The sequence below is a fragment of the Orussus abietinus genome, unplaced genomic scaffold (assembly GCF_000612105.2).
Source record: "Orussus abietinus isolate OABI.00-Male unplaced genomic scaffold, Oabi_2.0 scaffold21, whole genome shotgun sequence".
In the NCBI taxonomy this organism is placed as follows: Eukaryota; Metazoa; Arthropoda; class Insecta; order Hymenoptera; family Orussidae; genus Orussus; species Orussus abietinus.
The window spans coordinates 1649877-1673177 of NW_019396018.1; the positions used below are offsets into that span (position 1 = coordinate 1649877).

Below are 23301 nucleotides of genomic sequence, written 5' to 3' on the forward strand. Positions count from 1 at the left end.
GTCGGTAGCACAGCCACTGATTGCCTGGTCAGACCATAAATTGAATTTAAAAGAATGCCAACAAAAACGTTTACCCAAATTCTGTAAATTATATAATAAGTACAAAGAGGAAAAGCAACAGTTCTTTACTGTTAAAAGAAAACAGAAAGAAGCATCTCGCTTTTCAAAACGGGTCCCTTCCGTAACGTGGGAACTGTCGTCGCTACAGTCCCATAAGGAGTGTCACTTCGAAAATACACTTCTTTCTATAAATTCAGCCGTTCAAGTTGATTCCGTAAGACACATCCAAGCTTTCGGGGAGGAATCATCCGACGATCGTACTTGAAGAAGAAGCTAAAGAGCGATGTCGCTCGTCGGTTTTACGAGTTCCTCTCCGTGATCGGGGCTCGCTTGGAGAAGATCGTTGACACTCGGATGGCAATATTACGGGTAATAACCGATTCACGTCGTACTCCCGAGGTCCTCCGACCCTCCACCCTGTGCCATTATCAACCCCGACCCTGTGCTTCTGTTTTCCAGGGGAGCAGCGACTCCCCTAGCGAATGCTCTTCGTGGCTCCGGCCGCGCAATATCGCGGCGAAGGATGGGAGAAAGAAGAAATAAAAACCGCGAGGAGGGAACGACTTCGGCGTGTCGACGGGTACATTTCTTCCCCCTTTCTCCCTTCATGGGGCAATATCGGCCGGCCCATTAATGCGACTTTAATGGTCAAGCCTCGCACTTCCGCCGACACTGGCGACGCTTATTCGTCGAAGGGGCCGACCCGGACCAGAGTCGGGTGCTGAGACTTTCACGACTCTCGAGTTACCTTCTGGAACGTCTTCTCCTTTTATCGGGCCGATCGACTGCTCGTCGATGCCGGAGTAAAATGTCGGGAAATATCTTGAGCGCTTTCCCATGGCCAAACCAACGACTGATCACCGATGAACGACTCCCGACAATTCTCTTAATGTCTTTGATACTATTTCTTCTCTTATATTGTGCATTCAGATTGTGCATTCTTTTAGGAAAGAAATAGTAAACAAGACGTCTTGGTTGCAAGGACCACCGCAATTGCGTGCCATGTGCTATATGTACCTACGATTCACTTACCGGTGCCCTAAATAAGTCCTGTAGGGTCGTTCCGATTATTGCGGCTCTGTCTTCCTGTCTTTCGCAGTATTTTGAACAGACATATATGTCCGTGGATATCGATGGCTGCAATAATCCCACAATCACTCTCTGTCGAGAACGCTTCACGAGGCCGAGCACTAGGCTTGGTCCTAAATTTCCTGCGTTCCCACACTTCAGTGACGAGGACCCGAGGCGGTCAGTGCCTTTCAGAGTCATTTTTCATCCTCTACTTTTTGTCCACCAATCTGTTCTATCGGTCGGAGTCGGCCTGAAAAGCACGACTTGACTCAGTCAATTAACACCGGTATCATTTTTACCCCATGGTCATTCAGTGGCCTTCCCCTGCAATCCGCTACCTTGTAATCCTGCAACCAATAACAAATGAAAATCGCCAAATTATCAGTCAGTGCCGATCAGGAAGCACTTTCTTGGGATGAAATTCCGCAGTTTCTTGAAATTCTTGCCTGGTATATTGATACGACTTCCAGAGATTGATGCAATTGGGTGCATCGTCCTCTTAAGGTGAAGCGAAATGTGCCTCAAATTAATTAAAATAAGAGAAGTATTTGGACGCGATAAAGGCAAATAAAGTGTTTTCAAAACTTTTCGGCTAATCAGATGAAGGTAACGCGTGTAGGACACGAGCTATCGAGGGCAAAATTTAATTTCTTTTGAATGCAACAGAAGGCCTTGCAGTTGATTAGGGTATGAAAAATCCTGAATTCGAGTGATTTCCTGCATTTCACTTCAACCTGTTCACATTCATTCTACCGAAACGACGTACGTAGTATGTCATTCCGTGCAAATCTCAATGCAATACGGCAAAGATTCCAATATAAATCTGAACGTCGGTAACATGGCGCGCTGCGTCAGATGACATCTCGATCAGTAGAATATTATTACTTCATTATCTCTTTCGAATTACTGTTTGCAACTACATATGTACGCGCATAAATGTAAATACTGCATATCATGTTCTTAATTAAATAATATTGAATTAAATGAATATTGATTTTCCACCTGAGCGACCATCAACCGAGGAACGGACCTGATCATGTATAACGATAGTTGCAATTATTGCTGCACAAACAATCCCACCATACGTTGGATTGAAACGTGATAATATTTTCGCCGCGTCGCTCTTGATGCTTCCTTAGTGATAACGTTTGTTAATGTACCGCGGGGGAAACGCCTCCGTTCGATCGCGTCTGATTAAATTAAAATAGGCATGCTTCATATGGATCGCATTTTCGTGCCGAGGAAACACACGGTATACACCTGGATCGATAGAGCCGAGTTATCTACTCGAAACCTGGTCGATAAACACGTGAAGCCGCGCGGGAGCCGGACGTGTGGAAAACTTGAGGGACCTCGCAAGAAGCCCATAGAAAGCAATATGTCGCTCATTGAAAGCAATATGTCGCGGCCGGGGGAACTCTTCGCCGATACAGGGTCCAACCTCGGAGGGTTTCGCGCACACCTCGGAATTTAAAACAGTTCTCGACAGACTCGCTTGAATTGCAAATTGAAGGAAACTCAAAAATAATGCGCCCCCCTCGAGGTTGCGCGTTAAGCGTCTATGCAGTTTCCCCTTCCGAGGGATACTTTTCACCTCGACGAGGAATTTTTAGAGATTGGACCATCCCGCGACTTTGCGGAAACGCTGACTTAGTTTTCTCGCGCTGGTCGCGCCGAGGGGAACCGAGGTACTTTGTATAAAAATCACGAGAAAAGAAAAAAAAAAAGAAGAATCATGTTTCACGAGGTTAGCGAAACTGTCTCATGATAGAACCTCCGAATTCAAAGGACTTCGCGAGGATCTGACGAGAAGCGGTATATACATGCAGAAATAAAATTCCTTCATTGAACAATTAATAAAAGTTAATTCTACCCAATTGCTTTAATATTCCGTATAACTCGCCACGATATTTACTGTAATCAACCGACAGTCGTTAACCAAAGAAAGTTGCCGTATCAATATTTCTACAATACCGCGTAATATTGATGTCCATATAATAACCACATATTCTATGGTAGAACCGCCAAAAATTGTGCCGATTTGACCGAATATTTCTCTACGTGTGAATACTTCGAGTTGCAAATCGGACGGAGGGAAAAAGTGATATAAAATACGCGTTTGCAAAAGTAGCGCGTAAACGGTTTGCCAAACGTAGTTCCCGAGAATTCGGTGGGGTTTTCTGGAAATTCGTGGTAACGCTCACTTCGTTTTTCCGGATTTCCATTTGCCGGTGCCTGCCGAGGGCAGCGGAGCGTACCGGCGAGCAGTATCCCGGGCGCTAATAAAGACACTCTCGGCACACCCGTAAAAACCCCATACGAGTCCGCGCGTATACGGGAGCGAATAAACGGCGGTTTATCGCGCGAGGCATGTGATCGGGGTAGGCCATTGTCGCAAAAAGGGGGCTCGTGCCCGCGGAGCGCGATTGGCCGGGCCGAGGAACGCCAGTTCCCGCCGGGAATCCGGGAGATCGGTATTCGAGAACCGGTCGCGCCGCCTCGTCGGGGGACCTGGGGGCATTAACGATGTCTGGCATGCAGAGCGCCGAGTCCTAAGACCCGGCCGCGGCGACCGCCGGCGCGCGACTGTGGCGCCACCGTAGCGGCAGGCGCGCGAGGCGGCGCGCGCAGCGGCGCGACGCGAGACGAGGAATGCCCGAGACCTCGGCCCCTGTACTTGAGACATTGCGGGGATGGCTATACCAACTTCGAGCTCCGATCCAAACTGCATTCCGAACCCCCGCAAACGCGGGGTGCCGAACCTCCCTCGGTTTTGAAAGCGAAAGCTCGAGTAAACGGGTAAAGCTTAAAACATTGGTAGTTCCCTTAGTTTCGTTAAGGGCGCATCCTACTGTGAAATTTTTTGGAAATCGAAAAAAACATTCGTTTCCCTTCAAAATTCCACTCATGGTAAATATTTCGGGTTAAATTTTGTAATATTTCTGGACTTACAGCGTTTCCAACGGTGGAATGCACGTACGAATGGATTCCACACCGACCGAGCGGTCTAATTTAGCTTGATTTTTAGGAGCGGGGTTAAAGTTATGGCGGAATGCAGATGGTATACAGGGCGGCCGATGGGCTGAAATAATACCATGGACGTAGGAAGCATGAACCCGCACCTTGATGTGACTATGAAGGCAGCGGGACTGAAAGAGAACTTCGTTCGATCCATTTCTTATCTCATTTTACAAATAATATCCCGTAAAGATCTATCCCCAAAATGCACCTTCGGTGTAGGAAAACTTATCCAAATACGTTGATCATCCCTCAATTACTCGCCAAAAACATCCCAAATCTTTCTCTTAACGAATTCTTAGTTCAACAATGTTCGCCACCCATGGAACATCCCATGACATTGAAAACCTAAATTAAATATTACTGTCAAATATTGCGGTACATTTTCTTTCGCGTTTTATTTCTTTTTGACAGTTGCCAGTAAAGGTCTATTCGAGGCAGGAATTACTTTTTTTTTTTTTTCTAGAAAGTGATTTTTCACCTCGGTGTACACATATGTGCCACGAAGGCAACTGTGCGTACGTGGGCCCCTTAGCCCCTGGGTCCCCATCGGAGGGGCATCAACCGTCGTTAGGGGTGAAATCGCCAGAGGGGAAAGCGCTAGGGGCTGCTCGCAACGGCCAGACGAGTCTCGAGGGGTGCGCCGCGACGCCGACGTATTCCTTTCCTTTGGTCGGGGCGAGGTGCCTTAGTGCCGATCCACGCGTCGACTGCGCGTGGCATAGCTGGGGCCCGTTCGTCGCCATACGCGGACCCGGTGCGTGCCACACGCATCTTCTACGTGCCTGCCGAGGCCGCTCGAAGGGGCCCGGGTGAACCCCTTCGAAGGCTCCTCGATTTCTCTCGAGTTTTGCCCGCTCACTGGCTCGCCTTCGGTAATCAATTATCAGTGGTCAGTGTCCCGTGATTCGCGTTTTCCGACCTCGGGTCTTCACGAGCTGGTGCTCACAAAATCACGACACCAGTCAGTATCGTGGTGATCTTTATGTAGATCCATAGATTTCCTGTCATTTCGGCAATTTAGGTAATCTTCCTCACCTCGATTTATCGATCTGTATTTCGAGCCACGTAGCACTTCCATTTCGCACCGAGAAATGGTAGTGTATGGTTTAAAGGTGATGACGTACTTTCACCATTGATCCGCGATGATTTGATTTTGTACGGGGGGAATGATTGTTAAGGTTTGCCGTTGCTCAAGGTGTATTAGTCATTTGCTTTTTAACGGGATTAACGGTGCATTGAAAAGAAATAGTGTAAGAAATATCGGTGTAGTTACACGTCACCACTATGAGCTGAGAAATAGGCGCCAGTTCCGGAAGGGATATGATGTACGACTGTGTAAAGAAAGAGTAACTATACAATGCCACATCCCTTGTAGGGTCTGAAGCCTACGTCACAACCACTTTTTTATCAGGGTGTTAAAGGCTAATGCAAAGGTCAGTTGGTAGAGGAAAAGTGATCGAGCCAGCCTTTTGTGTCAACCCTTGATTCCTAAATCGGTCGATCGTAGGCCTGAAAACAGGGAATTTTTTAACGTTTAAGTTTCTCTATTAAGCTTTGATTTGAAATCAAAGCAGGTACCACAACCTAGATAGCGGAGGAATAATGGCACGAAGTTCAACTCTTTCGCCCATTATCTCGAAAGTGCACCGGCACTTACCATTACCATTTCCGAACGCAAACCCGCTATTACAGCCGTACCCAAAAAGAGAGGTAACGAACTCGTGACGAGCAGCATACTTACTCGAATGCCTTCGTTTGTGCCGTCCGACCCGAATACCTTTTCAAAGGCAGACACGTCACATCGTAAATGCACATTCGTCCAAAAAATTTACGAGAATTCACCATAACGAGAGCAAGATACTGCTACCATTAAAGCTCGGTCAAGGACCATCGGTATTAAAACGGTCCCCAAGACAAACCACCTTTTTCGGTTCCAACTGTTAACCCACATTTTCTTTCTTACGCGGAAAAAAAAAAAACGCGCAGTAAATTCTCTAACCCTCGAGATACACAATCTGCAAAATATGTTGCACCGGAAACTTCAGCGCCAACGCTTTCAAAGGTACAAACGCACACCCGCCAAATTACACGTTCACAAAAAATTACTGAAATCAGGGACGTGCTGATTATTTATTTCCGTAGGAAATTTTGAAATTGAGAAAAATTTCGGTGAAAAGCTTGAGACCGGGTGCAATCATAACATAGGTTACAAGTAAATTAAAATATCTATGTGAAAACCTTGAATGGCTTAATCTTCTTGGTAGATTTACAACTACGGCACGATATTTTTCTTGCTGGAATAGTTTTGGTCGAAGCGGCACCAACAAATTCTCTGTTAAAAATGGTCCCGATTGCACCCGAGCCCTCTTACTAAACGATGCGAGGCAGAAATGACATTTCTAAGTGAAATTCCCCCGTGAGTTGCTCGAAACCGCCGTGAGATTCCTTATTGCCGTCCCTCAGTGTGGCTCGCCTTAAACCTACCATTACGGGCCCGGGAGGAAAAAGAAAAAGGGTAACGCACTCATTACCGGCAACATAGTTGCAAGGGTACCCACCCCTCTTGGTGTGCCATTTGGCTCCGGATATTTTTAGTGGAGGCACCGGCGTGCCGTTCGGTGCCGTGGGCGCGCGTTCGCCCACCGGTCTGGCCGCAGCTGCATCTGCACGACCACCTTTCACGACACGCGTACACGCAAGACTCCCTCTCCACCGCTCTCGGTCCCTCCACGCGGATTCCGCGTCCCTTTCAATAGCCCACCAGTGGCGATTCCGTCGCGGATTGTCAAACGAGTCGCGCGAGCGAGTGGCGTCGCGTCGCGTCGCGGATTGTCAAACTAGTCGCGCTCGGACTGGCGTCGCGTCGCGTTCACGTGCGGCCTGGACGTCGACCGAATCTTTTGAGTTTCCTCAACACCCCCAATCTCCACCAAGTGTCGATTCGAATTTCTAACGCGATAGAAATTTGTCCCGGAAGTTGAGTCGGGATCGCTCGAGGAGCGTTTCGGTGGGCATGGGGTGGTGTTTGACGCAGTGCGTGGAATACCCTAAAATTCCCTCTATTTCCGGAAATCGTTCGACATTATTTGATGCAGTAATCAAGAAAGAGGCACATACTAGAGGATCGCGGGGGGGAGCGGGGGTACGGAGTATCGGGGGATTTCTAAGGTTCGGATGAATGGAGGGAAAAATTGTGTGGATTGAAAGTCCCTGATTTTACGCACGGGTATTTCTACGGATATCCTGGGTTTCGTTGGGGATGTGTGAAGTTCAAAATGACGAAGTAACGAATTTCGAGCACGCCAGGCACGGGGGGAATAGCTTTCACGATGATTGTTCAATCTTCTTCTGGATCGAACTGGCTTGGATCGAGGACCATTGGGAATCGTTGAACCGCGATACGGTTTCTATTTTTCATTAGTTAAAGTACGGGAATCTCTTCGGAATGCCCTCGGATGTCTGGAAATTAAGCGAAGTCGAGTCCCCGGTAGTTGACGTGTACCTTGGCGGAAATCGTTACCCACCTCTAGAAGTAGAGTGTAAAGATTCTAAGGACGAGTGATTCATCGATCGGTGGTACTTGCCGATTAAATCGTGGGAACGCGTGAGACATGCAACCTGGATATAACTTGAATCCAAGGAAAGATCCGGTTCTTAGTAATTCAAATATCTATCAGCGGGAATTCCTTAAATATATAATCGGCGTTTTATAGAAATAGGAGAAATTTATTGCGGATTTCACCAGCGAAGCCCACGTGCGAACACGCAATAGTAGTGGGTGGAATAATCGAGGAACGTGATTATAAAACGAGACCCGAGAAATAATAGACCGCCCTGTCGATAAATCGATTTCGCTCGCGTTCTCGATCGCTAACGATTTTTTACTAATCTTTTTATACGAATTATTGAAGGCTCCACTATGAGAAACGAAAGTGTCGGGCCAATTCTACGACAATTTAGAATACTCTGGTAATCGATAAACTCGCATTTTAACGGGATAGAGGTGAAAAAAGTGTCTTGTGCGATGCTATACTAAAACGATCGTAATACGAGGTCTTGGAGTGAAAATTTAGTTGAGGATTTCTAGAGTTTTACTTCGATTTCTTAATAATTATTGTACGAAATGACAGGCGGAATATGCCATTTAGTACAATACCTAATATAATTCGACACAGATGTCAATATAAAAACGAACGTCTGCAACGTAGGTATTTAGAACAATCTTTACCGACATCGATCAAGTTCCTCGGCGTCTTTGACTTCACCTTAATGATTTTAATTAATGCCAACTGCTAATTGGCAAACGGACTTTCATCAATTTTAAATATACAGGCTCGCGTCCAGGAATGGGGACGCACTAGATAATGCCGAATGTAAAAGTGCAGAGACTTGGACGTATCCGCGAAGACAATTCCTCTGTGTCATTCGGTTAATGACCGCAATTCCGTGGAACGCAAGACGACCGACAATTACCTCGAACCCGGCGTCAGTCACAGCTTTCTCCTTGTGTTCCAAAATCCGTGCCACGCTATTGATCGATGGCCCTATTTGATCCGGTCTTCACGAGTATCGTCGGTATCGCTAGAGCTTACTTGATGATTACTTAATCCGTCACGGTTTGCACGTTTAAAGAGGCGAGACGACACATCACATAAAATCGCTCGTTAGAGTCATACATACAACCGGCGATTACGGATTCGCCATTGCCGATGCTTATCATCGCCTCCGTGATTAGTCGGTACGTTGCGCTACTGCTCATTAAATTCGGAAAAAATCGTGAAACGTGAAAAAGGAAAAGGTAAACGCGTAACTAGTGATTTTCTCGTCATGAAACATCGATTGGCACGTGGAAAACAATATCGAGGCTGCGATCAATAATGCAGAGTAATTAAACGTTTGCCTCGCTCCGTGGGGTTGAAAGCGATGATTTGGATTCTTTGCCGTTTGGATTTTAAATCATATTTCAGGGCGTAAATGTGACAGTACGGTTTTTTTTATTCAATAGGACATGCATCAGCGTTAACTTCATACGTAAAGGTTACCTCGCATAAAGGAACCATAAGCCACAACAGTTAGACATGAACCCAATAAACAAATCTAACGAAACACAGCCATAAAAATGACAGGAAACTAAACAAAATACTGCCTCGCGTGAAAATTGGGAGAGAATGTCGAAAACTACGGTTAAATCTTTTACTTCTGATTGCGAGTGATATGTGTGCGATGTACGAGTGACAGCAGTTAATTTCACTCCAAGCGACGACGGTGTCCACTTTTTTCATCAAATAGTCCTATTTCATTTGATTTCGCTAAAACGGATTCCCGCGTGGCGGCAATCAAGCGTTTGACGCTATCGCGAGACCTGGAAATGCTTCATGGAGATGAAACTCATTTGACTGAAACATTCATTGTCTTCACAGTATTTGATCGCAAATTTACCCCATCCGGGAGCTTCGCTAGCTTTTTTACCTCCTTAGCGAGTATGGGATTCCCCGTAATGTTCCATCCCGCGATTCCAAAGCCACAGTGCTAACGCGCGGAATATATATATATTTTTTTTTCTATTTTTATTTCTCATCGACGTTGCCTCCTCTCCCGTTTGTCGTGTTTCTCTGGACACCGCAAATTTCGCAGAAATCGGTTTCCAACGCCTCCGGCACATTCCGAGGATTTATGAGCTTTTCCAATTTGTTTTTGGGGTCGAAAAACTCGACTCGTCGACCGTCTATCTCGAGCTCGGACCGGAAACTCGCGCATTCGGTCGGCCTTCGGATTTATATCGCCCTATTCTTGTCTTGTCGGTTTCTTTTTTTCCCGCGTCCACCGTTTGCTAGCGCCGGGCAGGATTTCCTTTAAAAGTTCACACCCGTTTGCGAGCGGCGTCCGCTTTTGAATTTCACCCCTTCCGCGGGCGTAAATTTCTTCGCGATTGTTTCTATGAACTCGTTGGCGAATCCGACCACGCGAGGCCGAGTCGTAAAACCAGCGCTTTACCGTGCACTGACCTGCGACAAGGGAATTTCATCAGGGAAAGGGGATTTACCGATTGTCGGTCTTGGTCATTGTTACGAGCGATTGGGATTCGTTGGAGAGATCCTCAAGTGGAATGTTTCCTGCCTTCTTCTTTTTTGGGAGCACTCAGCTGACCATTTTGTGTAAATGTGTGTGTATTACTTTTTAAAAGATAGAAAGTACAGGGTCTTTTTCAAAATTTCTCTCCTAAGCTCGAATAACTTTTTTCTTTTTTAACCAATTCCGATGTTATTTTAAATATAGTATATTTACGTCATAGGGGCTCTTCGCGAAAAAATCAAATTTTAACATTATTTTAAACAGAAAGCTATGACAGAGCAGATATAGTAATGAAATACTAGCGGGTTTAGTAAGACAGTAATTAAATAAATGACGGGTGTTGGCATTTAATGTATTCCATAAATTTTAACCGCTGATAAGATGTTGAAGATATTGAAGGGATTTCTGCGGGAAAACCTGCGGGAGAAATTCCGCGCAACTCTGCCACGGGTACGCGTTTCGCAAGAGTTTTATCTCCACTCGTAAAAATACAAAATGTCAAGATTCGCGGAATAGATCGGCTTTTAACTAGAAACAGCGATAATCGTGAAAGTGAGCGGTCGGGCAGCGCGAAAGTTTCGCTCAGCCGCTCGAGGTGGCAAATAACCCTAATCCGTCCGGTTTTAGAGGCCATTTTCGCACCGGGATAATTTTTTTTTGATAGAGGAACGATTCCGTGGGCCTAATCCTCCACATCCATTGTCTGTGATATACCGAGTAAATGCTTTGAACCCGCGCGGTATCTCTCGAAATACTTCATGGGAAAAATTTACCTCTCCCTTTAATGACCTTCACCGCTAAATTAACATCCCGACTCAAACTATAACCGAGAAATCACCGAAACGTCCTCAGTCTCTTCACTTTGACCACACATCTCTAGCCACAGCCCCAAAACATATTACCCTACTTTTTATTTATTTTTTCACAAACCGCGCCACCCTCAATGCAGACGACGCCGGATGTCGACATCTAACAGTCGTGGCACGTGACTCAAAATAAAGAAGGAAAAAATTCGCCGGACCGTAAAGCAGCGAAAACGTGCGCGGACCACGCCATGTTGGTTCTAGTCCATGATAAATAAATAACTTTTTGATGAAAAATGAAATTTCACGAGTTTCAGGACCTATTTTAAGGCCTCCATATTCACGTGGCAAAATTTCAAACGAATCGGTATATCCAATTCGGAGAATACTTTCCCCAACGATTTGACTTCTCAGATATATATATTTTTTATATATATGTATATATATATATGAAAAAATATATATAGGCTGACTCTTTCATATCACTTTAAAGCGTGGATTTCCACGAATGGATGCTCCTATCGGAGGTGCGGTTCGCATCCGAAGCCGCGAAACGTGGGGGCGCGTCGCCGTGACCGAGGAATTGGAATTGCTCGCTTAATGGCCGCGAGGAGGACAGGGGCGAGTCGTCGAATATTCGCCAGGGTGGCCGCTTCCGGTGGGCAAAGGTGTTGACCCCATAAACGCGTTGGATGCTCGAAAGCTAAGAATAGTCGAGCCGACCGAACGAGTCGCGCGAGTCGTGCCTCGCCGGAAAATAAGAAGAGGAAAAGAGCCGCGAAGGGCGGATTAAACGAGACAGAGAAAGAGAGACAGAGGGGGACCGTCAAGGGGAAGGTTTAAAGGGCCATTCGGCCGCGCCTGGAAGAAAAGTGTCAAGAGAGGCCGCCCCGAGATGACTCGAAACAGGCAACAGATTTTCCCGCTCCGGCCCTTCGCCACTCTCGGACGGCGCCTTCTTAGGGATAAGCTCTTCAGAAGGTGGGTCATTCGCGGCGTTTCTCCCCGGCCTAGGTCAAGATCTTTTTGCCCCGCTTGTGTCGCCTGTGTTACCGCTCGAAATTCTTGCGCCTCCGAGGCGCCTTTATGGGGAAGCCAAATTATTACGGAGGGATTTACTGTGATTCTTAGTCAACTGAATGAGGTTAAAGTTACTATCGGCAAAGCAATTGGTAGAAATGAAAGTAGAGGATTTAGAATTTGAGATTAATAATTTCTACTACAATAGTTATAAACACCTAAAATGTAATGTAACCCGTAATATTGGCGAAACAAAAGCTTTTGTCAACTTGAGAATTTTTGTCCACTTTGGCGAGGCACATTTTTCCAAACTAGAACTCATATGCCGTGGTCCCTACCATGCATCACCGAGATTCGCCAATAACAACGCACATTTCACTCACGTGTCGATATATGTTACGCGTATGTCCAATCGATATTCCAGTTTTTCCTCTGGGAACTCGTTAAAATTAATAAGCGCAATCGAGAACACAGGCACGATAAATGCCACGAAGAAATATATCGCTAATCCATCATTGGCGGATTTATAGTGCACATACGCCGGCGTTATTTGTATCCAATGAGATAATGTGTACGTGTGGGGACGTAAAGGATTTAACGAAGACGATATTGGGCCAATGCGGCCATTTTGTACCGATAAATTCACATCGCCAGAGGCGTTGAAAGCGATGTAACCAAAATTGTAACGCTAGCAAGACGCTCCATTTCTTTTTTTTTTTTTATTTCTGGGGTGATCCCGATTGAACATTTTTTTCTATAAAATTCCATAAAATTTAGAACCTACTTGAGACCTTGAAAGTAATAAATATTTTCATTTATTCTACATTTAGACTGAATGAAGGACCTCGTAAGGACTTCGTTGGTTCTCCAAGACTTGGTCTCTGTTCATCAATTTATATTTCCATGAGTATTGACGATGCACCGTATATTGATGATCAAAATGAACTGGAATAAAACTCTTATGCAGATTGCTTTTTTGAGTATATTTCGAGATGTTCATCCGCTTTTTCGGATGATTTATTTCTAAATTCCCTAGCTTTTTTAGAAACGTATCAAGACATGCTGGTCACAGCTCCGGACCCATCGCGTTGCTTCTCACGTGCGGAACGGAATTGCGCTACGCGGTTATTCGGGTAAAGGGAGAGAAACATTCTCGGTTGATCCCGTCGTACCTAAAGATAGTCCACCGGGACCACCATGAGAGATGTTGCGTACACGAATGTACACTTACGTACACGTGTGCACACGTGCACGTGCACTAGCCGGTCTTTGTGATCGGATTTACTTTTTAAAACGCCGCCGGAAGACGGAAAGGAATTTCTAAAAAAGAGAGAGGAAAAGGGCAGAGTAGATGCACGGCGGGTCAGATCAAATAGATTTAGCGCCATATATATTTGGCGCGAAACTCTGCCGAGTTTCTTAATCAGACCAGACGCCTGCTGACGTTTTTGACGAGGAGACGGAAGATAAAATAGAAAATTCTCCAAATAGCGCAACCACTCGAATGGAACTTCCGAAGGAAGTCGGGACGGTCATTTGCATACGTCTTATCATGTTGAGTACTTCGTTAATGAAACAGTCCCGTAGGGAAATATCTCCTATATCCTTTAAACTCTTTCTAATTAAAATGCATTTCTCAACCTATTAACCTCCTTAAGCGCTTAAATTAATTAAATCAATGCAATCAGTTAAATTGAAGGCACTTCGTAGTTTATTATCAGGTGAATTAAGATACGATTAATGAAATGAAGTACCCGATACTAAATGAAATTCACGTTAAAAAGGCTGCGTAAATTTTCCCCTCTTTTTCCTCGTAAAAGTAAAATCGAGGTCGCAAGAATGGGGCCTTTCTTAAAGGGCAAGATTTCCTGCGACCTTGAGAAACAATTCCCTCGAGCATTTCATTGGAACACCGTCAGAAGTTCTTCCCACTTCTTGGTAATCCTACTAAACTTGGAAAACTTGGAATCGGAAGTTGGGCAGATGAGCCACGGTGGACTCGGCCGTGCCAACGCACCTTGGTATGGGTTTCGTAAACTGCCTTTAAGCCCTACCTTCCTCTTTCCATCTCCTGGCAAAGCTTAAATAGATTTCCGTCGATTCACATCTCGGAAATCTCTTAGGACGAGTGGACGGAAATTCTACCGGGAAGTACGAGGGTGCGGCTATTCGAGGACACGTTTCGGTTTCCTGCGGATCTATTGAAAATGAAATGCCACATGGAACATATGTTCTCCCAGGCCACATGGGTTTTCCACCGTTCGTCCTTTCCTGAAATTGGACCTACATTTTCTCTATCTACACATAATCCTCTTTATTAAATTCTTATGAAAGAAAGTCGAGTTGGAAGTAAAAGTTCTAGGTTAAGGAGAATTATTACATACTGTTAACTATTCCTATTTTTCATTCATGAAGTGCCCTTATACGCGTTCGGTACTGCCTGCTTTAGACAGAAAAACAATAATAATAGTGCAATCAGTTGCTTTATTCCATTAGACTGACGCACGAAACCTTTGATGAACAATTGCGCTAACACAGAGACTATAAATTAATAACTAAAGTCGTTAGCTAATTCAAAAATAACGTCAAGTAGGGCATCTGGATGTTCAATTTAACCGAAGTGGATAGATCTACTTTTTCTTCTAGATATTGGCAGGTTTTTTGTTAAGCTAACCACTTCCTACATTGCAAATCCGGCGATCAGCATAGAAATCGTCAATGCAGGAGAAAACGGCATTTCGACAGCATTCTTACCGAGGGTCTATGCTCAGCTTACATGAGTGCCAAGTGCTACCCTACTACGGGGATGTCTTCTTCAAGGAACCCTCTTACTGATATCTCGATCTGTACCAAGCATGTACTCGACCTATACCGTCATGTCGAAGGAGTCAAGATAGATCTCGAGTTCACATGTCAGTTGCCCTACCGGAAGCCCGAGGTTTAAATTGTAAGGAAAAAGATAACGTCCTAATTAAACAGCCGATTAAATGATTCTATTAGATAAAAAAGTTCTATTCATTGAACAACATTTTTTTTCTGTGTTTAACATACGAACTTTACACAGACTACCGTGCCATATGAAGTTTCACTTAAAAAATACTTCATTAAAATTTGATGTTACAAATAGAATATTCGAGCCTTTGGATCATGTTTTCGATGCTCATTGAGGAACTTTTCAAAAGGCTACCGGTATGACTTCGATTGATAATAAAAAAAACACGTATAACATATTTCGATGTGAAAAGCACGATTTTACTCGATGTATCTTCGTAAACCACATGTCCGGAATTTTCTGCACGAGAAGTCTTGAAATTTGATCAAGTACTCTCGGCGGAGCTTCGGGGAGCTAGTGTAAATCAGCTGGAGTGTACAGCAAGGATACTTGTAATGGATCGGCTGTTAGCAGAGCTGGAAAGCCGCCACAATAGTTTTCTATTTTCAACCCTAATGGCTTCCATCTTGCGATTTAAACCCATTTGCTACATGGGAGAAACATCTCACGTTAACTTAACGAGAAAATGCTTTCGTAGCCAGCAAAATGGTTGAGGAAGGGGTCAAAAGTTAACCACACGATACAATGTTCACCCGCGCTGTACATTGCTAGGATAGACGGTTCCTTCGAAATTGCTATTTGTTGCAACGACCCTGGCCGTAGGTAACAATTAGTGCCAAAAAAAAATGTAAACCACGGCTGGTGGATGAAATACCAAATGAAAGGTTCCAAGAAATAAAAAGCTGATCGTTTCCTAGCTCCACCTAGTAATTTCAAGAAAAAGAAACTGTATGTACAAGAACTACTATCAGGAACCCGGAGCTGCAGGGCTCGGAAGATGTTTCCTGCAGGAGTTATGCAGCGGACAGTTAAGAAATATCTTCTTATGGTACATGTCTCTTTGTTCCAATTACAAGTGGTATGAAAGATGAGGCATTTCATTGGCAAGGCAAACGACGAGTACCGGATATGAACCAGAAGGTGGAAATTTTTACTCATGAAGAGTGCTCGAAATCACGAAGATTCTTTTCTAGTTTAATATCTCTCTTGATATATCTCGTCTTACAGTAATTTTTCAGAAAAGAAGGGCTTCCCGCAATTAGCCACTTTCTGTACTTCCGGAAGTGGCTAAAATAATTATATCCCGTTTGAAGATACATGAAGAAAATAAAAAGAAATACATCTCTCTTTAAACTTCAAAGATGCATTTTCATATTAGAGAGAAAAAAACCGATTCAAATATCGTCAATAGGTTAATTATAAAAAAATTCGTGAAAATTGCTGGTTTTTTAGCCTTTTACACGAGAATCCCCTCTCGATAGAAACTACCTGGCCAGATGACGCCGAACGGTGCTGCGAGGGTGCGCGGCGGACGCGTCGGGTGGGTGTAACGAGTGCGCATCCATCGCGCGCAGCTACGTATGCGCGCCACCGATGCGCGTGGGAGGGCGACGGAGACACTTCGGAAAAAAGTTCGTCCCAACAAGCCGTCAAAGGACGACAGTCGAGAGACCCGCGCGAGGACTCGACTCATCCGGTGGGTTGCGCCGCTTACCGCGAGACCCGGTAACTGCGGTCAGCTGATTCGATTTTCTCCAGAGCCTCGCCGGGGAGTCAGCTGTCGGCTGCCTTTCCGCGGTGACCGTGCGCGCCTCCCTCGCGGTGTTCCGCCCCCTGTATCCTCGCCCTCTCACGTTGTGCAGTGCTGCTTTTCCCTATAAACATGGATGTCCATATGTTCGGTTCCCCCGTTCGGACATATTTCACTTAGGACTTCGGACTGCGGATTCCAGACGTTACTTTCGACCATGGCGGGGATGTAGGACGGACTTTGTAAATGGGCTTAAATTTTGTAAGTCTGGGTGTGTCGTAGATGTTAAGGTGAAGTGAAACCCCCCCTCAAATCAGTCGATTCGAATACATCATTTCACCTTAACGTATTCGAAGAATTTGGCACTTTACGTGGGTGCTTATTAACCCTTCGCCTCCAACACCTGTTTCGTGAGGATGGTCGGGTTATTCGAAGGATAAGATAAACCCGTATACTCTCGGATCAGGGCCGTGGACGTCAACGGTGGCCTTGCCTCAATTTTAGTAGGACACCCGGGTGCAAAGGGTTAATGTTCCTGCGTAGTAACGTTTCGTGTATCCAGCACCTGGGTTCGATATCGCGATGACTAAAATTCTTTTAAAGAACGTTTCTCTGGATATATAAATATTTAATCCTCCTTATAATTGTAAAACTCTTTAACAAGGCACTGACACGTAGATCGTAAGATGACTAATTTGATCGAAATGAATTTGGATATAAGGGAAACCCCTTATACACGTAGATAAATCTTTGGTTCAATCAGTACAATATTTGTTGGTTCAGCTATAGAATATGGGTATACGGATAACCAAATATTTTATTGACACGACCAAATTCTCTGGTTATTAACTTTTCGCTGATTACATCAAATCTTCTCATGGATCACGCCATATATTATTTAGTGTCGAAAATTGACAAAATGATTTAACCAAAACACTTTAGCCGATTAAAAAAAACGAATGTGGTTTACTGAACCAAACATTCGATTAATCCTACCAACATGCTTTCCGAACTTAACCAAATACGGCGTATGGAACGATTCCGTTCCATACGCCACTTTTTTTTTTCTGCGTGTATCCACAAATTTTGTAATCATTACCATTCGGTTTCCCTTGACATTCCGTCTTGAATAAAATACCCAGAAAATGTAATTGAACGCCGTCGTAGTTGGTCGTTTTATAAGCACCATATCGATTTCGCGTATTCCGCAAAGGAAGGAGGACAAAGCATAAACCATGAAACTCGGCAGAGCTTCGACCAAATACATCTTTAAACTGAATTTAACATATTCCTTTAAGGCACTCGTTAAGTATAAATTGGCGAACCGTACACAGGATCGGCCTCCATATTTCTCGGTACGTGTCCCTAGCGCCAGCCCTGGGTAGGGTGCTTACTCGAAACGTACGTGTCCCTCGGCCGAGCCAACGACTAATTTGAGGTCTTTGTTAATGGAAGAGGGAGAGGCCACGGTGTGGCGTCGAGTGGCCGAAAATAGGATGAGACCCAGGAGACGCTTGACGCCGCGACGTCACTCGCACGAATCCTCATATTATACGGAACCGAGCCAAGGGCCCTTGCCCGGGGGAGACCCGGCGAACCGTTCGAACTTCAATGAACACCTTAATTAGCATGCTAATTGAACCGTTCTGCGACGCCGGCGCAAGGACCTCCGCAGGACATCCGGCCGAAGCATGCTCGTTTATGGCACCATGCTGCTGACTGTTCCTCCAGTTAAGGTGAAATGAAACACGTCGAAGAAATGACAGAAACAAAGAAGGCCCCAGGTGTTGAAAATATTAATACAATAGAAGTTGAATCATTTTTTGGATATTGCATTCAGCTCGAATAACTTGATATCGAAAATCATCTGTTGGAACTTTTCAAGTCCTAAATAAATGTGTGCACTGAAGCGTTTTACGTGAATTTGAGTCTGGTGTGCAATTGTGGTTTTTGTCTATCCGAAATTGCAGCAGTAATTGTAAATAAATCTCAATAAACTGTAATTAAACATGAATAAAAATGGAGGGCAGAAGAATTTTTACTTCCCAAGGAGTAACTGCCGCCTAATAAATCCAAATTTAGGAAAAGATTGTAATGTCGCCCAAGGCTTGAAATTCATGAGAGAGATGTATAGGACAATTTATTCAAATTCTGCTTTAAAGAGTATCTACCTCCAAGCAGGGGCGACCTTTTATTAAATATCATATATACTAAAAATAAACCCTAGATTGCAGACGACGGTTCTCGGCCGATTGCATGCACGTGGGCGCGCTGTCAATTGCTGAAATGTCAATAGACCTAACTTTCGAAGCGGCGCCCACTCATGTGCAAATGACATTGTCTCTCGTAACAACGCGTTGCTCTAATCGCAATTACACCGTACGAGCAAAAACGTTTCATTTACGCCCACCCAGGAGGCTGATTAACTGAAAGTGGAAATCGCTAAATGGAAGCTCTCCTGCTCGATAGGAGAAAATGCCATTTTAACGAACCTCCAACAAGGCCACAATAACCCGAAGTCTTTCTCGAATTGCAACCGAAACAAAAAATATACATAAAAATTCGATGCGTAACCGCCACGCGGATTGGAAACGAAATTTCAAAGATACAAAACCAATAATAATATGCGACGATTTTAATATCATCTTCGCCAATACAGAAGCACGGCCACTGATTGACTTCTTAGACAACAAATTGAAGAAGAACACGCGGAAGATATGTAAACAGTAACTAATTGTAAAGAATAGCGTTTCACTTTCCGAAACGAACCCCATTCGTAACACGCGAACTTACATGTACTACTCTGCCGTACGAATTTTCACGCAAAAAAGCAATAGAGCAATTGTAAGCCATTCATCTACAATTTCTTAGCAACCAGTTACCTCGATATTTTATGTTATATTAAAGCTCATTAATTAGTGTTAAGAACTTATCAATATGGAAATGGTAATAGAAAATGTAAATTTGGTCTTTGACAAGGTCATTTACGTTGTTTGCAGAGAGGTACGTACGGTCATCCTCAACAAAGGCTCGTCAGGGCTGGGCTTTAACATCGTCGGAGGGGAGGACGGCGAGGGAATCTTCATCTCCTTCATCCTGGCCGGAGGACCAGCCGACCTTAGCGGTGAACTTCGCCGAGGGGATCAGATCCTCAGCGTGAATGGAGTCAACTTGCGGACCGCCACCCACGAGGAGGCCGCGGCCGCCCTCAAGGTAAATTACGGAAAATTGACTACGAAATCGGCCCTTGCTAATAGTGGAGCTTAATCGGACTTGCGAGGCTTTGAGCGATCTGCAATTAAACCTCGCCTATTATTCCGTTGACCAGGGCACCGGTCAGACAGTGACCATTGTGGTCCAGTACAAGCCCGAGGATTACAACAGGTTCGAGGCCAAGATCCACGACCTCAAGCAACAGATCTCCCAGCAGAATATGATGACAGGCACCCTCATGAGGACCTCGCAAAAGAAGTCTCTCTACGTTCGGTGAGATCATTCAGATCCTAGTGAATAAAGGCAATAGAAATCACTTTTTCATTAATGTTTGAACTCTAATTGTTGATTTCTTTGGAACAGAAATTCTCGTGAAAAGCCTGTGTCCCCGGTTCTTAGATAACCATTTCTAGATTTTAAACGACCTTATCTTTTTGTTTCAAACTCACCGTTTACCTGGAATCATACAACCCGTGAAAAGAAAAAGGCAAATTTTCTTTTGCTTTTTTCTTACCTCCTCGTTATCTCTGTACCCTTCAGTTCTATTGTAAACTCACGTTGATTATTAAACGCATTTCACAACCTACCAATCCCCTTAGTCAGATAAGGGTTCAAGAAAATTCTTTTTAACTAATGGGGTATTTTTTTTTTTTAACTTCTAGAGCCCTTTTCGACTACGACCCTAACAAGGACGATGGCTTGCCAAGTCGCGGACTGGCCTTTCGTTACGGAGAGATCCTTCACGTAACAAACGCTAGCGACGACGAATGGTGGCAAGCTAGAAGAGTCACTCCTCAGGGCGAGGAGGAAGGTCTAGGGATAATCCCGTCTCGTAGACGATGGGAACGCAAGCAACGCGCCCGAGATCGTTCCGTCAAGTTCCAGGGCCACATGCCCGTGATACTCGACAAGGTAGCCACATGTTTTTATACGTCGTTCGTTAAACAGTAGAAATTTATTCTACCCAAGGATGGCTTTTCTTCTCGAAAGCAATTTTTTCGCTCAATGCAATCTCATATTAAGTACAAACTTCTCAATACCCGTAGTAGTCTGAAAACCACTATCAATATAGAAAATCAGCTAACACCTCTTAACATTTTTAGCAATCGACCTTGGATAGGAAGAAGAAGAATTTTTCGTTCAGCAGGAAGTTCCCCTTCATGAAAAGCAAGGATGATAAGTCCGAGGATGGTTCGGATCAGGAACGTAAGTACCTCGAGAGACCCTGGCGTCGATACGATTACTTCTGCACGTTCGGAGCATGTTTGGACTCAAAAATCTGCGATTCGTGTACCAGATCCATTCGATGACCACGGACCGTGGAGCGATGAGAAATTTCAATTAACCATTGAGTTTGTCTTGCCATTAGGTCGTTTGATTGAGTACTAACAGCAAGAGTTGCCCCTCCTTTGGATCGCCCGTCTATAACCAAATAATTTGTGTACTCTCGACTCTCTGTTATACATTTCCTTTGTTGGCATCTCTCGATGTACCCATGAGCGTTTACGAGGCCACGGAATATCAGGAAAGGGTGTCCTTTAATTCGCCTCGACGAAGGACCGGCCCCCTATGATTAATCCCTTTCAGGTTCTATATTCGATAAGTAAATTGTACAGTGCCCTTGGCCGTCGTAGCAGGCGACATCTCCGACGTTACTTCTTCGATTCCTGAATGAGCTTTTGTGTTTACTATGTGAAACGTGACATGTGTTTTGTTTTGCCTGCTTGCGTAGGGTCGCCCACAACACCCGAGAATGAAAACGATCATACGCGTAAGTATTCTATGACAAACCAAGTCGCATTGCCCGCTAGTTGTCGACAGCTTGCCCACCGCTTCATACCGCATTGCACCACTTTATATTCCTGGACCGTAAACTTGGCTTCCTGGATAAGCTAGTCCGATCTGCGTAGTTTAACGGAGCTGAGTCTCTTTCCAACAGCTTTTCACCACAGTCTTTAGTTCATTAAGCACCACCAAAGAAATAACGCTCCGACTTTCTGGGACGCATCTCGATTCGTTACCTGGCAAAGTACAACCGAGACGCGTTATCGCTACCGAGGATTATAAATTTAGAAAATTAGGTTTGACCATCGAGTACGTTACCATCGATGAAAATTACCTTTGAACGTTAAACGCATCCAGCGAGCTGGAAAACGAGTTCACGAAATTGAGGACGAAGGGTACTATTAATACCATGTTTCGATATCTCATCCTACCTGACCAGTTGGAAGTAATCTCTATTTCTGTTATTAAGAATGGGAGAATGGAGTTTAAGTGGAATGGCAGACTTTTCTAACCGCAATGTTAAGAAACGTTGTTTCCTTTAGGATCCTTTCTCTGCTCCGTGGGCTAAACCGTACTGTCCCTGAGAAAATGAGGATTTTCGGTATGGCGTTTAGTGAAACGTATGAATGTCGAAATGTATATTACTGGGAAGCGTATGGGATGTTAATTTGGACCCTTCGAAGCTACGTGTGACACGTGGATGTTTTGATGATCATCGCATACACGATTAGTTATCACTAGAGGAAGACATCCTGCTTCGAGTTAGCGCTTCAAGCGAAATTAGCAATAAACCCCGTGCTTTCTTGCTACACGATATTGAACTGTGAACTTGTTATGTTCTAGCATTCATGCTGTGCTACACCCAGGACGACACTAACACGGAAGGTAATCATGTCTCCCATCTCTCGCACGAATTAACGAGCATATATTCATTAGTACGGTAACGAGTCATAAAGCAGTGGTTATTATTCGAGCGGAATATCATGTCATAGAGATGATGTCCACTGGAAAAGCTTTGCTTATTACCGTTAAGGCCGTACATCCGCATCGCAAGGTTCACCCTTGCGAAGCCATGTCGATCAACGAATTCGACTGCGGAATTTTCAGTCTGTCAGAATCATTGCTCATATTAAATCCTTAAGCACTTGAAATACTCCACGCCATCGCTCATCATTTCGAATGTCTAAAGTTGGATCTCCTTTATTTATTCAAGATTTGTCTTCCGCCACAGGAAGTAGGGAAATTTTGTATCGCGTTGAACTGCCCTATATGGAGGAACTGACTTTAGTTTATCTGGAAAAGGAGGATGATGAGAATAATGATGAACTTTGTAAGTCAGCGTGTAAAAAGAGTGAAACGTCCATCGACTAATTTCTTCACATTTTCTTACCATTTTCTTGCCCGTTCCTGTACCGCTTCTGGTGCTTCTTTTCCCCTCCCTATCTTTCGCTTCTCGGTCTCTCCTCAACTTTTCGACCCCTGGTTGAGTTTTGTGCAGCTAAATCTAGAAGATACTTTGCGCAGTTGGAACAGTCGCGACATGCTTGCTTTTCTGTAGTGACGCTAATAATTCCCGCGGCTATTTTATAGATCTTATGCGTGTAAGTAGGATTTCCTGTACAGGGCAGTCAACTTCCATATACTAAAAGGTCGTATCCGTAACTCTTTTCGGA

General features: G+C 44.5%; 1 protein-coding gene across 24 annotated transcripts in view; it reads left to right on the forward strand.

The window, feature by feature from the left end:
- LOC105697563 (disks large 1 tumor suppressor protein) overlaps nucleotides 1-23301 on the forward strand; it is a 487904-nt gene that overhangs the window by 459741 nt on the left and 4862 nt on the right. For 17 of the 24 annotated variants that reach the window (XM_012420943.2, XM_012420951.2, XM_012420945.2 and 14 more), the window contains 7 exons: nucleotides 19630-19843; nucleotides 19959-20116; nucleotides 20506-20755; nucleotides 20947-21049; nucleotides 21576-21614; nucleotides 22472-22513; nucleotides 22842-22958. In XM_012420943.2, the coding sequence (XP_012276366.1) occupies nucleotides 19630-19843; nucleotides 19959-20116; nucleotides 20506-20755; nucleotides 20947-21049; nucleotides 21576-21614; nucleotides 22472-22513; nucleotides 22842-22958 (923 nt within the window). The remainder of the gene's footprint in view (nucleotides 1-19629; nucleotides 19844-19958; nucleotides 20117-20505; nucleotides 20756-20946; nucleotides 21050-21575; nucleotides 21615-22471; nucleotides 22514-22841; nucleotides 22959-23301) is intronic. The other 7 variants (XM_012420948.2, XM_012420953.2, XM_012420954.2 and 4 more) reach the window with 7 other exon arrangements.